A 15,563-nucleotide genomic window follows, 5' to 3' on the forward strand; every position below is an offset into this window, starting at 1 on the left:
ACATTTTAAGTTAGCTTGTGGATTTAAGACTTCCCTGGTGGCTCATATGGTAAAAGTGTCTGCCTACAATGCAGGAGACCCAGGATCGATCCCTGGGTTGGGAATATCTCCTGGAAAAGGAAATGGGAACCCACTCCAGTATTCTTGCCTGGAGAATCCCATGGACAGAGGAGCCTGGCGGGCTACAGTCCCTGGGGTCGCAAAGAGTCAGATTTAAATTGTGCCGTTTGTTACTTATTAACTATATACCCCAATAAAGCTATTTTACAAAGGGCAGTGCAAGTGCTCCTCAGTTCCTTCTTCTTTAGCCACTGGATGCTGCTCAGTGGTATCTCACCCGACCTTAAAGCAGCTCTGTCCTAGGGCCCTCACAGCTTTCACATTTCGCCTCTGGCTAAAAGGTAAGACTTTTTACCTGAATTTATCTTTGATCATTTATCTTAGTGGCCTGGTTTTATCTTAATGGCTCTGAGATTACCTAAGATTATCCCTGACTAGCCTATAATCTTCTTGAGGCTAAACGAATCTCTTGTTCATCTCTGTGCCTGCGTGTATAGTAGCACTCGGTACATACTTACTGATAGTTCTCTTACATTCTTATCTGCATATAATCATTATCTTACTGTTTTTTGGTTCCCTCTTGCCAGTTCTTTCCTTTACTTCCTATCCTTCCTTTCTGTGGTGCTATGTGAAATTTTCTTATTATAAATAAAGTCTTTATTTTCAACTTCTCTCTGAATATCCCTTTTTGTTTGTTTTTTTAAATTTTATAAATGTATTATTTTTTAATTCTTTGGTTGTGGTGGGTCTTTGTTGTTGCACGCGGGCTTCTTCTAGTTGTGGCGAGCTGGGTCACTCTTCATTCTGGGGTGCGGAGCACAGGCTCTAGGTGCGCAAGTTTCTGTAGTTGCGGGTGGCAGGCTCAGCCGTTGTAGCCCTCGCGTTCTAGAGCTTGCCCTCAGTAGTTCCAAGGCATGTGGAATCTTCCCGGACCAGGGACGAAACCCAGGTCCCCTACATTGGCAGGCAGGCTCTCATCCACTGTGCTACTAGGGAAGTCCAGAATATCCTTCTTGCTGTAAAGAAAGCTTGTCTCTCCACTGAGTACCCTGTTTCCCTTATTTTCCAAGTATGAGGTGGGGGTGCATCTCACACTCCTAGACACTTCCTGACTCCCAGGATGTTATTCACCGGGCACATACACTTTGACATTATCACACAATTATGTTGAGTTTTCAAGATAGTAGCAATAAGGAAAAGATACATCTCAAAAATGCAAGATAAAACCACCACGTAGATTTTTTTATGTTACTGTTTTTTATCTTTTAGGATTTTGAACTATGGGATGACGTAGGATTAAATATTCCAAAACCTCCAGACTTACTGCAACTCTACCGAGATTTTGGAAATCATCAAGTAACTGGGAAAGACCTTGTGGACGTGGCCAGTGGTGTAGAAGAAGACGAATTAGAAGCTCTGACACCAGTTTTAGGCAACCTTCCTTCAACCCTTGAAACTCCTCAGACTGTAGAGGTGAGAGGTATTAATAATCAAGTCCACAAAAAGTGTTTAAGCCATGTAAAAGCAGACTATGAGATGTTGAGTTTCTGTTTTTCTCCCATTTTGATTTTAGAACTCCTTGCTAGTACAGAAATTAGAAGATAAAATTAGTTTATTAAATAGTGAGAAATGGTCTTTGATGGAACAAATCAGAAGACTTGAAAGGTTAGTACTTAATCATCATTTCTATAAAACCTCTTAAAATTATTAAAGAAATTGACAAATTATATAAACATATAAGATAATATTTCAGTTGTAAGGCATAATTTTTCATATTCTAATACTTCTGGGGAAAAAAATCTTATAATTGTGTATATACTTAATGTGTTCTTCACTGCCAAAAGTTGTTAATCACTGTAATAATCATAAAATCATATATGTCTTAGAACCAAGGAGTAAGATATTTTTTACTTTCTTCAGGTTGTATCAGTAGTAATAAAGGAACTTCTTCGTGCTAGTGTTATACATATTTTCCATTCATTATTTCATTTAATTCTTATACTCATGATGTGGGTTAGATGGAATTTTCCACATCTCACACACGAAGAAGGCTAAGTGATAATCCAAAGCATAGTTTATAAAAATATTTTTATGTTTTGTTGTAAGAGTTTGTGGCTACATTTCTATATGAAGCATCAATATCTGTGGTACAGAAAAGATTAATTAGTTGCCAAATCACTTTCTATTAATATGTTATACTTTTAAATCATTAAACCCAGTATGAGGTTTATGCTATTGCCAAAGTCTTAAAAAATACAATTTTCTTCTCTAATAATTTGTCTTTCTTTTACAGTGAAATGGACTTCCTCAAAAATGAACACTTTGCCAGCCCTGTAGTTTGTGACTCTGTTCAGCCTTCTTTGGATCAGTCTCCCCACAAAGACTCTGAAGACAGTAGACAGAATTCAGTTATAAATAGTTTGGACAAGGGAGAAAACAAGGATGTCCATCTTTCAAAATCAGATGAAGTTGATTCTACTGTTCCTAAAGAGACTTTCCCGCATTCTTTCCCCAGGAGAGAAAGAGAAGGAATACCATCTTCTTCTCCATCAAGTAAAAACACAGTCCATTTTGATAAACCCAATAGGTTAGTATGTGTCCTGTGTTTTGAAATGCATCTTTCAGCTATTTAGTACATTCTCAAACTAGAAGAGTTTCAGTTGTTATTTTGCATATCAGATACATGAATTTTTATGTGTCTGGCATGAACTTAACACATAGCAGAGTCCACATCACTGTGAAAAATCACAAGTAATTACTAAGTTAAATTGTGTTGCAGAGAAGTAGACCATGAGTGAACTAGGTCCTGTTTTAGCTCAGTGCTTAAACCCATAAACAACATGCATGCTCTCTGGGCTGTATTGTACCCAGTGCTTTTACCTTCTCTGTGTTCTACAATCATTATCAGATTCAGTAGAAAGTTTTGATATTAAATAGTTGCCTTTACTAAAAAGGTGATTAGTTCTTGATCTTAGTCCTTTTTTCTGTTTCTGCTTCCATTAGTAACATTGTGTCATTAATATTATCTTAATTCATTTAATTTTTATTGAATCACAATGATTGAACTTAGATGAGCAAAGCAGGGTCCCTTGCCCATCATGATTATGTTTTCTAGTAGAGGAGACAAAAAGTGTTTACATTATAATGTGGAAAAAGAATATTCTCTGAGAGTGGAATATTTATTGAGTTCTTTTTATATATCAGACACAGTTCTAAACGCTTTACATATGCTAGCTTAGTTAATCCTCACACACACCCTGTGATGCATTCTGAGCCAGTCATACTTCCTCCTCCTAATAAATGGAGGAGTATTATAGCAAGTGTTGGGATGTAATAGGAAAGCATGACTAATTTGTTTTAGACTTAAAGGTACTCATTATTAGTGAGAAGTATTTGATTTTTTTTTTCCAAAGCAAACTTTTTGACTCATATGCCACAACTTTGTGTGTGGTTGTGTGTGTGTGTGTATGTGTAGGTATTATGAGGGGGTCACAGGATTGAAATAGACATGGCCCAGTCTTCAAAGTGCATTTAATCTAATATGGTTAAGATATAGTCATAAAAATAATGCAGTGGCATTTATAGTAGTTCCATATATCTCCTCTATACTCCACTCTCAGGAGAAAGATGATTGTTAAATTTGTCCAGCTAACTTTTTTAGCTCTTAACTGTGTGTCAGGCAATGTCAATGAAGAGTTTGAAGTTTAAAGAAGAGTGAAAGTGTTAGTTGCTTGTCATGTCTGACTCTCTGGGACCCCATGCACTGTAGCCTGCCAGTCTTCTAGCTGCTGCTGCTGGCAAGTCACTTCAGTTGTGTCCAACTCTGTGCGACCCCATAGACGGCAGCCCACCAGGCTCCCCCGTCCCTGGGATTCTCCAGACAAGAATACTGGAGTGGGTTGCCATTTCCTTCTTCAATGTATGAAAGTGAAAAGTGAAAGTGAAGTCACTCAGTCGTGTCTGACTCCTAGCGACCCCATGGACTGCAGCCTACCAGGTTCCTCCGTCCATGGCATTTTCCAGGCAAGAGTACTGGAGTGGGGTGCCATTGCCTTCTCTAAATGAAGCCACTAGAGGACCCCAAATGAAGAGTATAATAACAGTAACCAAACATATGGTACCCTTCGGTTACAGACTTTACAGTATGAGAGAGACTGTCAGGCAATTATAATATTGTAAAACGTAGTAATATAAGAGAAGTTCAGCTTGCTTGGGGAACACACAATCAGGGTACCTAACCTAGTCGTCAGAGTAGGAAAGATTTCAGGGAAGAAGTATTTTCTAACTTTATACCTAATGAGTAAGAAGTGAACCAGGCCAAGAGATAAGAGGAAGTCTTCCCACTAAAAGGGACTAATAGGAGCAGAAGAACACTGCACTTGGAAGCAAGAAAGGGTTTATGAAGACCGAAGCAAAGCATGCAGATGAGAAGACAACAGAAGGGGAAGTCGGAGAATTAAGCTGAGACCAAGTCACATAAGCTGTGTTAACTCATTTTAGAGACTTGGAACATGATGGTATCTAAGTTTTAAAAGAAGGTAGGGAAAACCACTAGACCATTCAAGTATGAACTAAATCAAATCCCTTATAATATACAGTATAAGTGGGAAATAGATTTAAGGGACTAGATCTGATAGTGTCTGATGAACTATGGACAGAGGTTCCTGACATTGTACAGGAGACGGAGCAAGACCATCCCTAAGAAAAAGAAATGCAAAATGACTCTCTGGAGAGGCCTTATAAATAGCTGTGAAAAACAAAGGAGAAGAGGAAAGATATACCCATTTGAATGCAGAGTTCCAAAGAATAGCAAGGAGAGATAAGAAAGCCTTCCTCAATGATCAGCGCAAAGAAATAGAGGAAAACAATAGAATGGGAAAGACCAGAGAACTCTTCAAGAAAATTGGAGTTTCCAAGGGAACATTTCATGCAAAGATGGGCTCAATGAAGGACAGAAATGGTATGGGCCTAACAAAAGCAGAAGATATTAAGAAGAGGTGGCAAGAATACATGGAAGAACTGTACAAAAAAGATCTTCATGACCCAGATGATCACTATGGTGTGATCACTCACCTAGAGCCAGACATCCTGGAATGTGAAGTCAAGTGGGCCTTAGGAAGCATCACTGTGAAGAAAGCTAGTGGAGGTGATGGAATTCCAGTTGAGCTATTTCAAATCCTAAAGGATGATGCTGTGAAAGTGCTGCACTCAATATGCCAGCAAATTTGGAAAACTCAGCAGTGGCCACAGGACTGGAAAAGGTCAGTTTTCATTCCAATCCCAAAGAAAGGCAATGCCAAAGAATGCTCAAACTACCGCACAATTGCTCTCATCTCACACGCTAGTAAAGTAATGCTCAAAATTCTCCAAGCCAGGCTTCAACAATATGTGAACTGTGAACTTCAGATGTTCAAGCTGGTTTTAGAAAAGGCAGAGAAACCAGAGATCAAATTGCCAACATCCTCTGGATCATGGAAAAAGCAAGAGAGTTCCAGAAAAGCATATATTTCTGCTTTACTGACTATGCCAAAGCCTTTGACTTGTGGATCACAATAAACTGTGGAAAATTCTGAAAGAGATAGGAATACCAGACCACCTGACCTGCCTCTTAAACCTGTATGCAGGTTAGGAAGCAACAGTTAGAACTGGACATGGAACAACAGACTGGTTCCAATTAGGAAAAGGAGTACTTCACGGCTGTATATTGTCACCCTGCTTATTTAACTTATATGCAGAGTACATCATGAAAAACACTTGGCTGGAGGAAGCACAATCTGGAATCAAGATTGCCGGGAGAAATATCAATAACCTCAGATATGCAGATGACACCACCCTTATGGCAGAAAGTGAAGAACTAAAGAATCTCTTGATGAAGGTAAAAGAAGAGAGTGGAAAAGTTGGCTTAAAGCTCAACATTCAGAAAACTAAGATCGTGGCATCTGGTCCCATCACTTCATGGCAAATAGATGTGGAAACAGTGGCAAACTTTATTTTTGGGGGGTTCCCAAATCACTGCAAATGATGATTGCAGCCATGAAATTAAAAGACGCTTACTCTTTGGAAGGAAAGTTATGACCAACCTAGACAGCATATTAAAAAGCAGAGACATTACTTTGCCAACAAAGGTCCATCTAGTCAAGGCTATGGTTTTTCCAGTAGTCATGTATGCATGTGAGAGTTGGATTATAAAGAAAGCTGAGCCCCGAAGAATTGATGCTTTTGAACTGTGGTGTTGGAGAAGACTCTTGAGAGTTCCTTGGACAGCAAGGAGATCCAACCAGTCTATCCTAAAGGAGATCAGTCCTGAGTGTTCATTGGAAGGACTGGTGTTGAAGCTGAAACTGCAATACTTTGGCCTCCTGATGTGAAGAGCTGACTCAATGGAAAAGACACTGATGCTGGGAAAGATTAAAGGCAGGAGGAGAAGGGGACGACGAAGGATGAGATGGTTGGATGGCATTACTGACTCAATGGACATGAGTTTGAGTAAACTCTGGGAGTTGGTGATGGACAGGGAGGCCTGGCGTGCTGCAGTCCATGGGGTCGCAAAGAGTTGGGCATGACTGAGCGACTGAACTGAACTGAAGTTTTAGAAAGAGTCCTCTAGAGTAGTGGTAATTAGAGGGTAGCAAGAACCGAAACTCGTGGGATATCTGTTGGAAGAGTCCAAGAAAGAAATGGTGGAATTTCCTGTATTGGAAAGACGTAGATAGATTTGTAAGATAGTTAGAAGGTAAAAAAAATTGATTGGATTAGGAGGTTAAAACTAAGGGAAGGATAAAGGCTTTCTGGCTTGGGCAGTTAGATGCCTTGTAGCTCCCTCCGCTGAAAGATTAGGGGAGTGGGGACATAATGAGCAAACAGGCTTCAGCTTTGGCACACTAAGTCCATAATCAGGTGCTCCTGAGGGCTACTTTGTGGTGTATACTAAATAACCTTTGTTATGTAACCTTAGATGTGATGTCACCCCTTCTCTTTGTAGATTGAGCACATAAAATACAACCCATAGTTACAATATTATGAATACTATTACATAGAGACCAGTGTTATTTTACAAATATAAATGTTTTAACCTTCTTTATTAAACATAAATAGGCTAATATTTTCAATTACAAAAAATCCTTCATTTAAAATATATGTGAACATTGAATGAGCCTCTCCTTCATTTATTTTTAATTTTTTATTCTTTTATGAGGGTTCCTAACATTGAGGGTTATCATTATCATGATACAGATCTGCAAAACTTCTCAGCAACATACCAGGTTAGCCTTTGCAGCCACCCTTTACCTTTCTGGGACCATAGAGAATTAGGGAAGGGGGGAAAAAATCCTCATTTCAGGTTTTGCAAACACTTTCTGTAGTCATTGACCTGCCATACAACTTCAGGTTTAATCTATTAACATTTATAAGACATTCATTCACATAATATCAGCTCCTTTAAGCTCAGCTGCTGCTGCTAAGTCGCTTCAGTCGTGTCCGACTCTGTGCGACCCCATAGACGGCAGCCCACCAGGCCCCGCCGTCCCTGGGATTCTCCAGGCAAGAACACTGGAGTGGGTTGCCATTTCCTCCTCCAATGCATGAAAGTGAAAAGTGAAAGTGAAGTCGCTCAGTCGTGCCCGCTGTTGCTATTCCTTTTTCCCTGTATGATTCTCCAGTGAAGTGACCTTAAATCTTTTGTGGCTAAGAAATTCAAACATGTGTGAGGTAGGATTCAAGTAATGATGGGAATTAAAACCTGCAACTTAGTTTCTCCTTAAACGCCAGTTTAACTATTCGATATTGTCCCATTTTCCATCATTGTTTTCTTCTAGGAAGTTGTCTCCTGCTTTCCATCAAGCACTACTCTCTTTCTGTCGAATGTCAGCAGATAGTCGTTTAGGATCAGAGGTAAGTTATACCAGATTCCTGCAACTTTCTTAAAACATTCCGTTTTTCTTCTTAGCATTTTACCCAAAAAATAATTGTAATACAACTCTGTTTCAAGTAAAAAAATCTAAGAAATAATTCCAAAGTTTTCTGCTTTCAAGCAAAGTAGTTGATTATTTTTATCTTTGGATTAAAGCTCTGTTTAGTAAGACAGTGACTCTATACAGTATAGTTTTAATTTTTTATGTCTACCAACCTACAATTATATGCCTCTTTATGGTGTAATTTAGAAAACCAAGTCAGGTGTATATATTATTTATAACTTCAGTTATTTTTAGATTACTCCATTTTTAATTTCTCTAGGATTGATTGTCTTTGATTGCAGAGTAAATTGTCTCTCAGATTTCTTTTCATCAAGTCCTTTGTAACTGTTATTGCAGGCTTATCTTAAAAGGGTATTTTTTTCTCCTTTCTTTATACTTCTCCCTTTCTATTAATACCTTTCTTGCGGTTGGTTCCACGTCACCTCTTCTGAGCGTCTGTCCCACGGTGTTGTTAACAATCTGGAGCTAGAGAATGGTTTGGATGCAGTCTGCAGTTCTCATTGTAAGACTCGGGCAGCCCCCATGGACTTCCCCTTGCATGTGTTTTCATTATACAAGCTTCTCTTTCGCCTTAACCAAAGATCGTGACTTTGTGGGTACCTTTCCCCCCAGAACAAAGATTAAAAGCCATTGAGGCTGCCCCAGTCCTGTGTTACCGCTATTTGTTCCCAGAACTGAAGCCTAGTAAGCCTCCTTGTCTGCTCCCTTGCTTCTTCCTAGTGTTTTAAATCCTTTTCTGGTCTACAAAAATGTCTGTCCTGTTTGGAATCTCAGGTTGTTCTTGTTTTTGTTTTCCTCCTCATAAATTGTCCTTTTGAATGTGTGTTTGAAACAGAAGTGACAGGGTCCAGACCGTAGCCGTGAAGCCCCGTCGCGCACACAGCCCTCCAGCGCAGCCTTGACTAACCCTGTGGTCTTCCAGGTGTCTCGGATTGCGGACAGTGAGGCGAGCGTCATGCTGATGCTGGGGCGCTGCCTGCCGCACATCGTCCCTAACGTGCTGCTGGCCAAGAGAGAGGTGAGACCCAGAGAAGTACTGTCGTCCCTAGACCATCATGTTGTCCATTTTTCGTCATTTTGAAGTTTAGTGTTATATTTTTATTTTGTTAAAGTCTATTACTTGCAATCATATTCTTACTTTTGTGCATGCATCTCTGCTCCTAGAGAATGGTTTTACACCTCTGTCAGGTGAGTTCAGTAAAACTGCATGGATTCATGTTTTCCAATTTTGCTTAAAGCATCATTAGCTTCTGCAACACTAACTATTACTGTAGGTCCATCTACGTGCCGTGAACACTGTCCGTTCTCTGCATCACCAGTTACCTAGTTTATTTGATCTCTCTCTATATATGATACGTGTGACTTGCCTACAGAAGTAGACAGTCTTGGGATTGAACATTAATAGGGACTAATAATATAACTCTTTTCTTGTACTTGTAGTTACCTCTTATTAGTGTTAGTTTTATTGTATTTGTTTGGCAGTAGATAGACTTGTCTTAGAATAGGATAGTTATAATATTGTCTGCAATAACTTTTGAGAGTATCTTTTTCATTTTTCTTGTAGCTAACCTGTTGTTGACAGATGCTTTAAATGTCTAAAATAGAGTAGCAGATTTATTTTGGTACACATTGCCTATGTTATAAGCCATAAATACTATAGAAAGTATTCTTTAGAGTTATATTTCGTCATTAAAAGATTAAGGAAAAATTATCTGTAATCTCATTTAAATAGTGAATGATTTATTTGCAAACAAGTTTATTTATTTGAATTATTCAATTTATGAAATCAATTTGCAATTCACAAATTTTTTAAATAGGTTAAGAATATTATTGAACGTGTCCTACAAGTTTTCTTTTGTTATCCTCTTAATCTTTACCACTGGTTTTAATCATAATTCATGGGACCTACAGTATGATAGGTACACAGTGCATTGGCAAAACCCATATGAGAGCTTATCCTTAATTATCTGTTTAGCACAAGAAATTTGTACTGATCCTCAAGAAAACATATATGTAGAGCTTTAGTAATTCTTATACCTATAGGTATTTTTAATTTAAAAATGATAAACATGACTGTTTTCTTACTGATGGTTTTATTTTACCTAACATTTAAGAATGGTTGTGTGAGATATTAAGAAGTGAAAATTTTCTGTGTCTTGAAGGATCAGTGTCCAATTTCAGATTGTTTTGCAGTTCTGCCTGGCAGAATGGTGTTTGAGCTTCTTTTTCCTTTTTCAGCTTGTAACATATTCTGTGCAGTGCATTAATGTTTGCATCCCTTTTACTATGTTTCCTTAAGATAATATTTAAAATAGCATAGAAACCTAATTGTTATGAAATGCAGTTTAAGCTTTTTTTTAATTTTTATTTTCCCTTTTTTAATCATAAAAAACTCTACCACTAAAATCTGATTGTACTGCATGAAGTTTTTATAAATTTGCATCATCAGTAATCAGATATATTATATATATAAATATATATATAAGCATATATTTATATATACATGTATATTTTATTTGTGGTATGATGTTTACTTTTCTGGCTGATTTTAAGTTTTTTATATATAAAAATATTTTTATACTTATAATTTCATGAAGAATTGATCACTTATCTTTGTTTATTTATTTGTATCATATTTTGTTTTATTGGAAATTTTACCATTTTTAATATACCAGAGTTGTATTCCCTCAAAATTAAATTGGTAAATAATGAGGTTTATCTTGCCTTTCTTTGAAACTAATCCCAGGGCATAAAAGCACAAAACTTTTATTTGATTTTATCCTTTGATATTGGATTACTTGTATTTAATATTTTACCCTAGTTCCATAAATTTATATTTTTTAAAAGGTCTTATGATTTAAGAGTTAATATTTTTGCTTTTTCTTATTTCTCAATTTTTTGTATTCATCAGTATAAGCCTTTTTATTGATATGTGACTACAATTAAAATGTCCATTTGTATGATTCATCATAGCAATAGCCTAGATAATTTAAAAAGTAAAGCATTAAAAATAGAGTATAAGGTTTGATTAAATAATGCATATTCATGGGCTAACATCTTTTGAATATGAAAAGATGTACAATACGAGCTTTTATTCCCCTGTCCCTGAGCTGTCATCTCACATGCAGTAAAATTTAGTAAATCCTTTGCCCATTTTTTAAGTGGATTGTTTGTTTTTGAATTGTAAGAGTTCTTACAATTCTGGATATTAAACTCTGACCTCATATATGATTTGCAAGTATTTTCTTCCGTCCTGTAGTTGATGTTGTCCTTAAATGGACAGATGTTTTTCATTTCTGTGAAATCTGATTTCTCTATTTTTTTCTTTTGTTGCTGATGTTTTTGGTATGCATCTAAGAATCCATTGCCAAAGCTGAAGTCAGAAAGATTTACCCCTATGTTTTCTTCTAATAGTTCTATACCTTTAGCTCCTGTATTTAGGTGACTGACCCCTGTTTGTGTTTTGTTTTTTGTTAATGTATGGAGTGAGGCAGGAGTTCAGAACTGGACTCTTTTCATGAAGTCACCCAGGTGTCCCAGCACCATTTGTTGGGGAGACAGTTGCTTCTTTACTGAATGGTCATGGCACCTTTGTCAAAAATCAGTTTGATGTAGATGTTTGGATTCATTTCTATACTTTGAATTCTGTACCATGGGTCTTTATGTTTATCTTTATGCCTGTTCCACTCTATTTTGATTGCTATAGCTTTACAGTAAGTTTTGAAATTAGAAAGTATGAGTCTTCCAGATTTGTTCTCTTTACACTATCATTTAGCCATTTAGGGCCCTTTTTGGTTTCATATAATGGGATGCTCAGTTTTGGTCTCTGCCATAAAAGTCATTTGAATTTTGATAGAAATTGCACTGAATCTGTGGATCACTTTGAGGAATATTGACATTCAAACAGCATTAACTCTTGTATTTTATGAACAGGAAATTCTTTATAGTATTTGCACACAGAATGTCTTAAGAATTGTTCCTCCTGTTCTGTTCTTTCAAAGAGTTGAGTACAATCTGTATTAATAATTCTTAAAATGTGTTTTAGAATTTACAAGCAAAGTCATCTGATCCTAGAGGTTTTTTAACTTTTGATTCAGTCTATTTGCCTGTTACAGGTCTGTTTTGATTTTCTGTTTCTTCTTGTGTCAGTTTTGGTCATTTTTGTGATTCTCGGAGTTAGTTCATGTATTGATTATCTAACTTGTTGGTAGACCATTGTTTATGGTATTCACTTATAATCCTTTTGATTTTTTTGTTACTAATGTCTTCTCCTTTATTTCTGATTCTAATTATTTGTATCTTCTCTATTTTTCTCTGTCAGTTAAGGTAAAAGATTGTCAATTGTATTGATCCTTTCAAAGAGCCAACTTCTGATGTTGTTGATTCTGTTTTTTCTCGTTCCTATATTTCACTTACCTCTGCTGTAATCTTTATTATTTTCTTCTTTCTGCTGGCCTTTAGTTTTCTTTTTCTGGCAAGGTTGTTGAATTGGAATCTCATTTTTTTTAATGTGGGTGATTATGGCTATAAATTTCCCTCTGTGTTCTGCTTATGCTGCATCTCACATGTTTTAGTATGTTCTGTTTTTCATTTATCTCAAAGTATTTTAATTTCCTTAGTGATTTCTTTGACCCATTGGTTGTTTTAGAGTGTGTTGTGTGAAATGTATATCATTAAAGCTATAAAAAGAAAAAAGATAAAGGAGAGCACCAATTCCCTAAAAGCCTTAAAAATTAGCTAGTACCTCTAAAGACTTGTTCATCTTCTAAGAAACCAAACTTTACTCTTTTACGGTACCTTTTGTGGTTGCTCTGTGGTAAATTTTTCTTAAGAGTAGCGGTATGATTCTCAGTTACACGAGTGTGCTGTGCTAGTACAAGCATAGTAGAGTAAGTAGTAAGTTGCGAAAGTTTGGTCCACCTTCTTTGCCCACGTTGTGTTTGTGTGTATGTGTCTGGTAATTTTCAGAGTAAACCACATGCTCTTGAGCAGTATCAGAGTTTAAAAGTCACTTAAGTATTTCAGTTAAGCTTCCTAAAGGCTGAGACCTGGGAATTACAGATATTAATAATTCTAAGAATAGGTATTTTAGCAGCCCTTGAAGTATAAAACTTTTCCAGAGGTGAGTAATCTTGTCTTTTCCTTATATAAGTCTTTGTAATGTTTTTTTTCTTTATATGTTACTACCAACATCATGACAAATTTCAACTGAAAATCCAAATCCAAGGGTGTATACTTATCAACATTTGAATTATTATAATTCATTATTGCTTAATTCCTAGGAAAAAGACTAGATGAGAAAAATTTAGTAACAGCCATCTAAAATTTTTTCAAAGCTGAGGTTATAGGAAATATTTTCAGTGGAATAGTGAAGACAAGTGGTGATCTATAATTAATTGGACTGATATCACCTTTCTAGAATTGCAGAATTTTGCTTCCTGACCTGAAGTACTCACATATTTCCTCATTGGTATCTGATCTACGTGCAATACTTCCTTTTGTATTTTAGATTCCTTTCAGATCTTGGAGTTATTATCATATCAACATTCCCATACTTTTTTGAATTTTAAATTGTGCCTGATCTCATTTCCTACTTCATTTCTTTTCCCTTTAACATCTGATCACTCACATTGTTTTAGATCCTGTTTAGGTACTATTTTTTCTTCTGTGTTTGTAGTCTGAACACATACTAATCTTTAAAGACTAAGAAAGTCAAGTAAAAGTATTCATTAAATCAAATGTAATCATCTCTGAAGACATTTACTGCCTTGAAAATGATTTCTTTGTTATCATTAGAATTTATTTTGTTTTACTTGAAAACTGAAAGAAAAATACTGGAAACCTTTCCTGTTAAATTGTGGAAGGTGGGAAGCTCTCCATATGGAGAGAGCTAGTGCTGTCAAAGTGGCGGAAGTCACACCAGGTGACGTGAAACTCATTCACTTGGGTAAAGCACAGATTACTAAGTCTTTTAGATTAATGATTTCTAAAGGCCTTAGAAATGTCTTTCCTAGTGTCCATGGTAAGAAACTACGGGAATACCTTCTGTAATAGGATTACTACACTGATTTCCTCTCTAATGATCAGTAGGAGATCAGTTTTATATTTCACTTCAGTACACGTTAACTGATAAAGCATGTTTGGAAATATTTAAAATGTCTGTTGCCTTGAAATATGAACTCAGTAATGTTTTTGTGCAGGGTAGGCAATTGATTCCTTTTGTATATAATGTTTATCAAAGCTTTATTATTTTTCCATGGTTATTATTCAAAGACATTTTTAAAACCACTGTCACATTTTCTGAAAATCTAGACACCAGTTTTTAAATATTTTATTTAGAATTATAAGGAAACTATTTAAACACTAGATTTCTTCAGTTGGAAATGATGATACCAATGGGAAAATATTGATTCAAATCTGTACATTTATGCGTACCATCGACCCTCCCTTGAACAGTGCACAGATTATGTGTGCTGACCGCCACACAGTTCAGTATCCAAGTATAACTTTACATTCAGCCAGCCACAGATCTGTGTAGTAATGTAGTACATGTTTATGGGGTAAAATCTGCATATAAGTGGGCTTCCCTGCTAGCTCAGCTGGTAAAGAATCTGCCTGAAATGAAGGAGACCCTGGTTCAATTCCTGGGTTGGGAAGGTCCTCTGAAGAAGGGATAGGCTATGCACTCCAGTATTCTTGGGCTTCCCTAGTGGCTCAGACAGAAGAATCCATCTGCAATGCAGGAGACGTGGGTTTGATCCCTGGGTTGGGAAAATCCCTTGGAGGAGAGCATGGCAAGCCACTCCAGTATTCTTGCCTGGAGAATTCCCATGGACAAGGGAGCCTGGCGGGCTATAGCCTATGGGGTTGCAAAGAGTCGGACACAACTGAGTGACTAAGCACACACATACTTCATATAAGTGGACCCACAGCACAATTCAAACCTGTGTTGTTTAAGGGTCAACTGTAGTGTGAAAATCCTAAATTAGAGTCTTGTGGATAGACTAGTACGTCAGAGGCTTGAAAAAGGTGAATTTACAAGCAGTAAGATACGCAGCACAGCAGATAACGTACTTACAGAATTCATTATTTGGAGAGTGGTATAAATGGAAGTTGTGGTTAAATGAATGACAGAGGAAGAGGAAATTAGGATTTTTGAAGCTGGTCATGACTTAGCAATTAAAGTTCTGATGGCTCTGTCACACAGACTACAGCTTCCACTTTTCCCTGCCATCGCCTTCTGGACCTCCTCTCAGCTCAGCGATGCTCAGGAAGAGGAAGCCATCTGGCACACTTTATAACTGCCGTTGCCATCGAGGTGCCAGGATGTGCCCAGTTCTCCTTGGTGTAGAGTATCAACCGAAGTGTATTGGCACTGACTTCCCACATTTGCTATTATAGCCAGCAAGAAATAAAAACAGGTGGCAGAGTAAATTATTACTAACTGTGATTGAGAAAAGTGAATGTTTCTCTAAAGTCCTAAATTCACAGAATTGTAGGGTTCAAGGAGACAACGACTGACCGATTTTT

General features: G+C 37.0%; 1 protein-coding gene across 8 annotated transcripts in view; it reads left to right on the top strand.

The window, feature by feature from the left end:
- RELCH (RAB11 binding and LisH domain, coiled-coil and HEAT repeat containing) overlaps positions 1-15,563 on the top strand; it is a 114,129-nt gene that overhangs the window by 38,073 nt on the left and 60,493 nt on the right. For 5 of the 8 annotated variants that reach the window (XR_011563877.1, XR_011563878.1, XM_019986736.2 and 2 more), the window contains 6 exons: positions 1,330-1,533; positions 1,634-1,725; positions 2,354-2,647; positions 7,875-7,950; positions 8,956-9,051; positions 9,198-9,221. Coding sequence is in view for 6 of the 8 variants with exons in the window: in XM_019986736.2 (XP_019842295.2) it covers positions 1,330-1,533; positions 1,634-1,725; positions 2,354-2,647; positions 7,875-7,950; positions 8,956-9,051; positions 9,198-9,221 (786 nt within the window). In the remaining 2 variants the exon portion in view is untranslated. The remainder of the gene's footprint in view (positions 1-1,329; positions 1,534-1,633; positions 1,726-2,353; positions 2,648-7,874; positions 7,951-8,955; positions 9,052-9,197; positions 9,222-15,563) is intronic. The other 3 variants (XM_019986739.2, XM_019986740.2, XM_070779143.1) reach the window with 1 other exon arrangement.

This window comes from Bos indicus, chromosome 24 (assembly GCF_029378745.1).
Source record: "Bos indicus isolate NIAB-ARS_2022 breed Sahiwal x Tharparkar chromosome 24, NIAB-ARS_B.indTharparkar_mat_pri_1.0, whole genome shotgun sequence".
NCBI lineage: Eukaryota > Metazoa > Chordata > Mammalia > Artiodactyla > Bovidae > Bos > Bos indicus.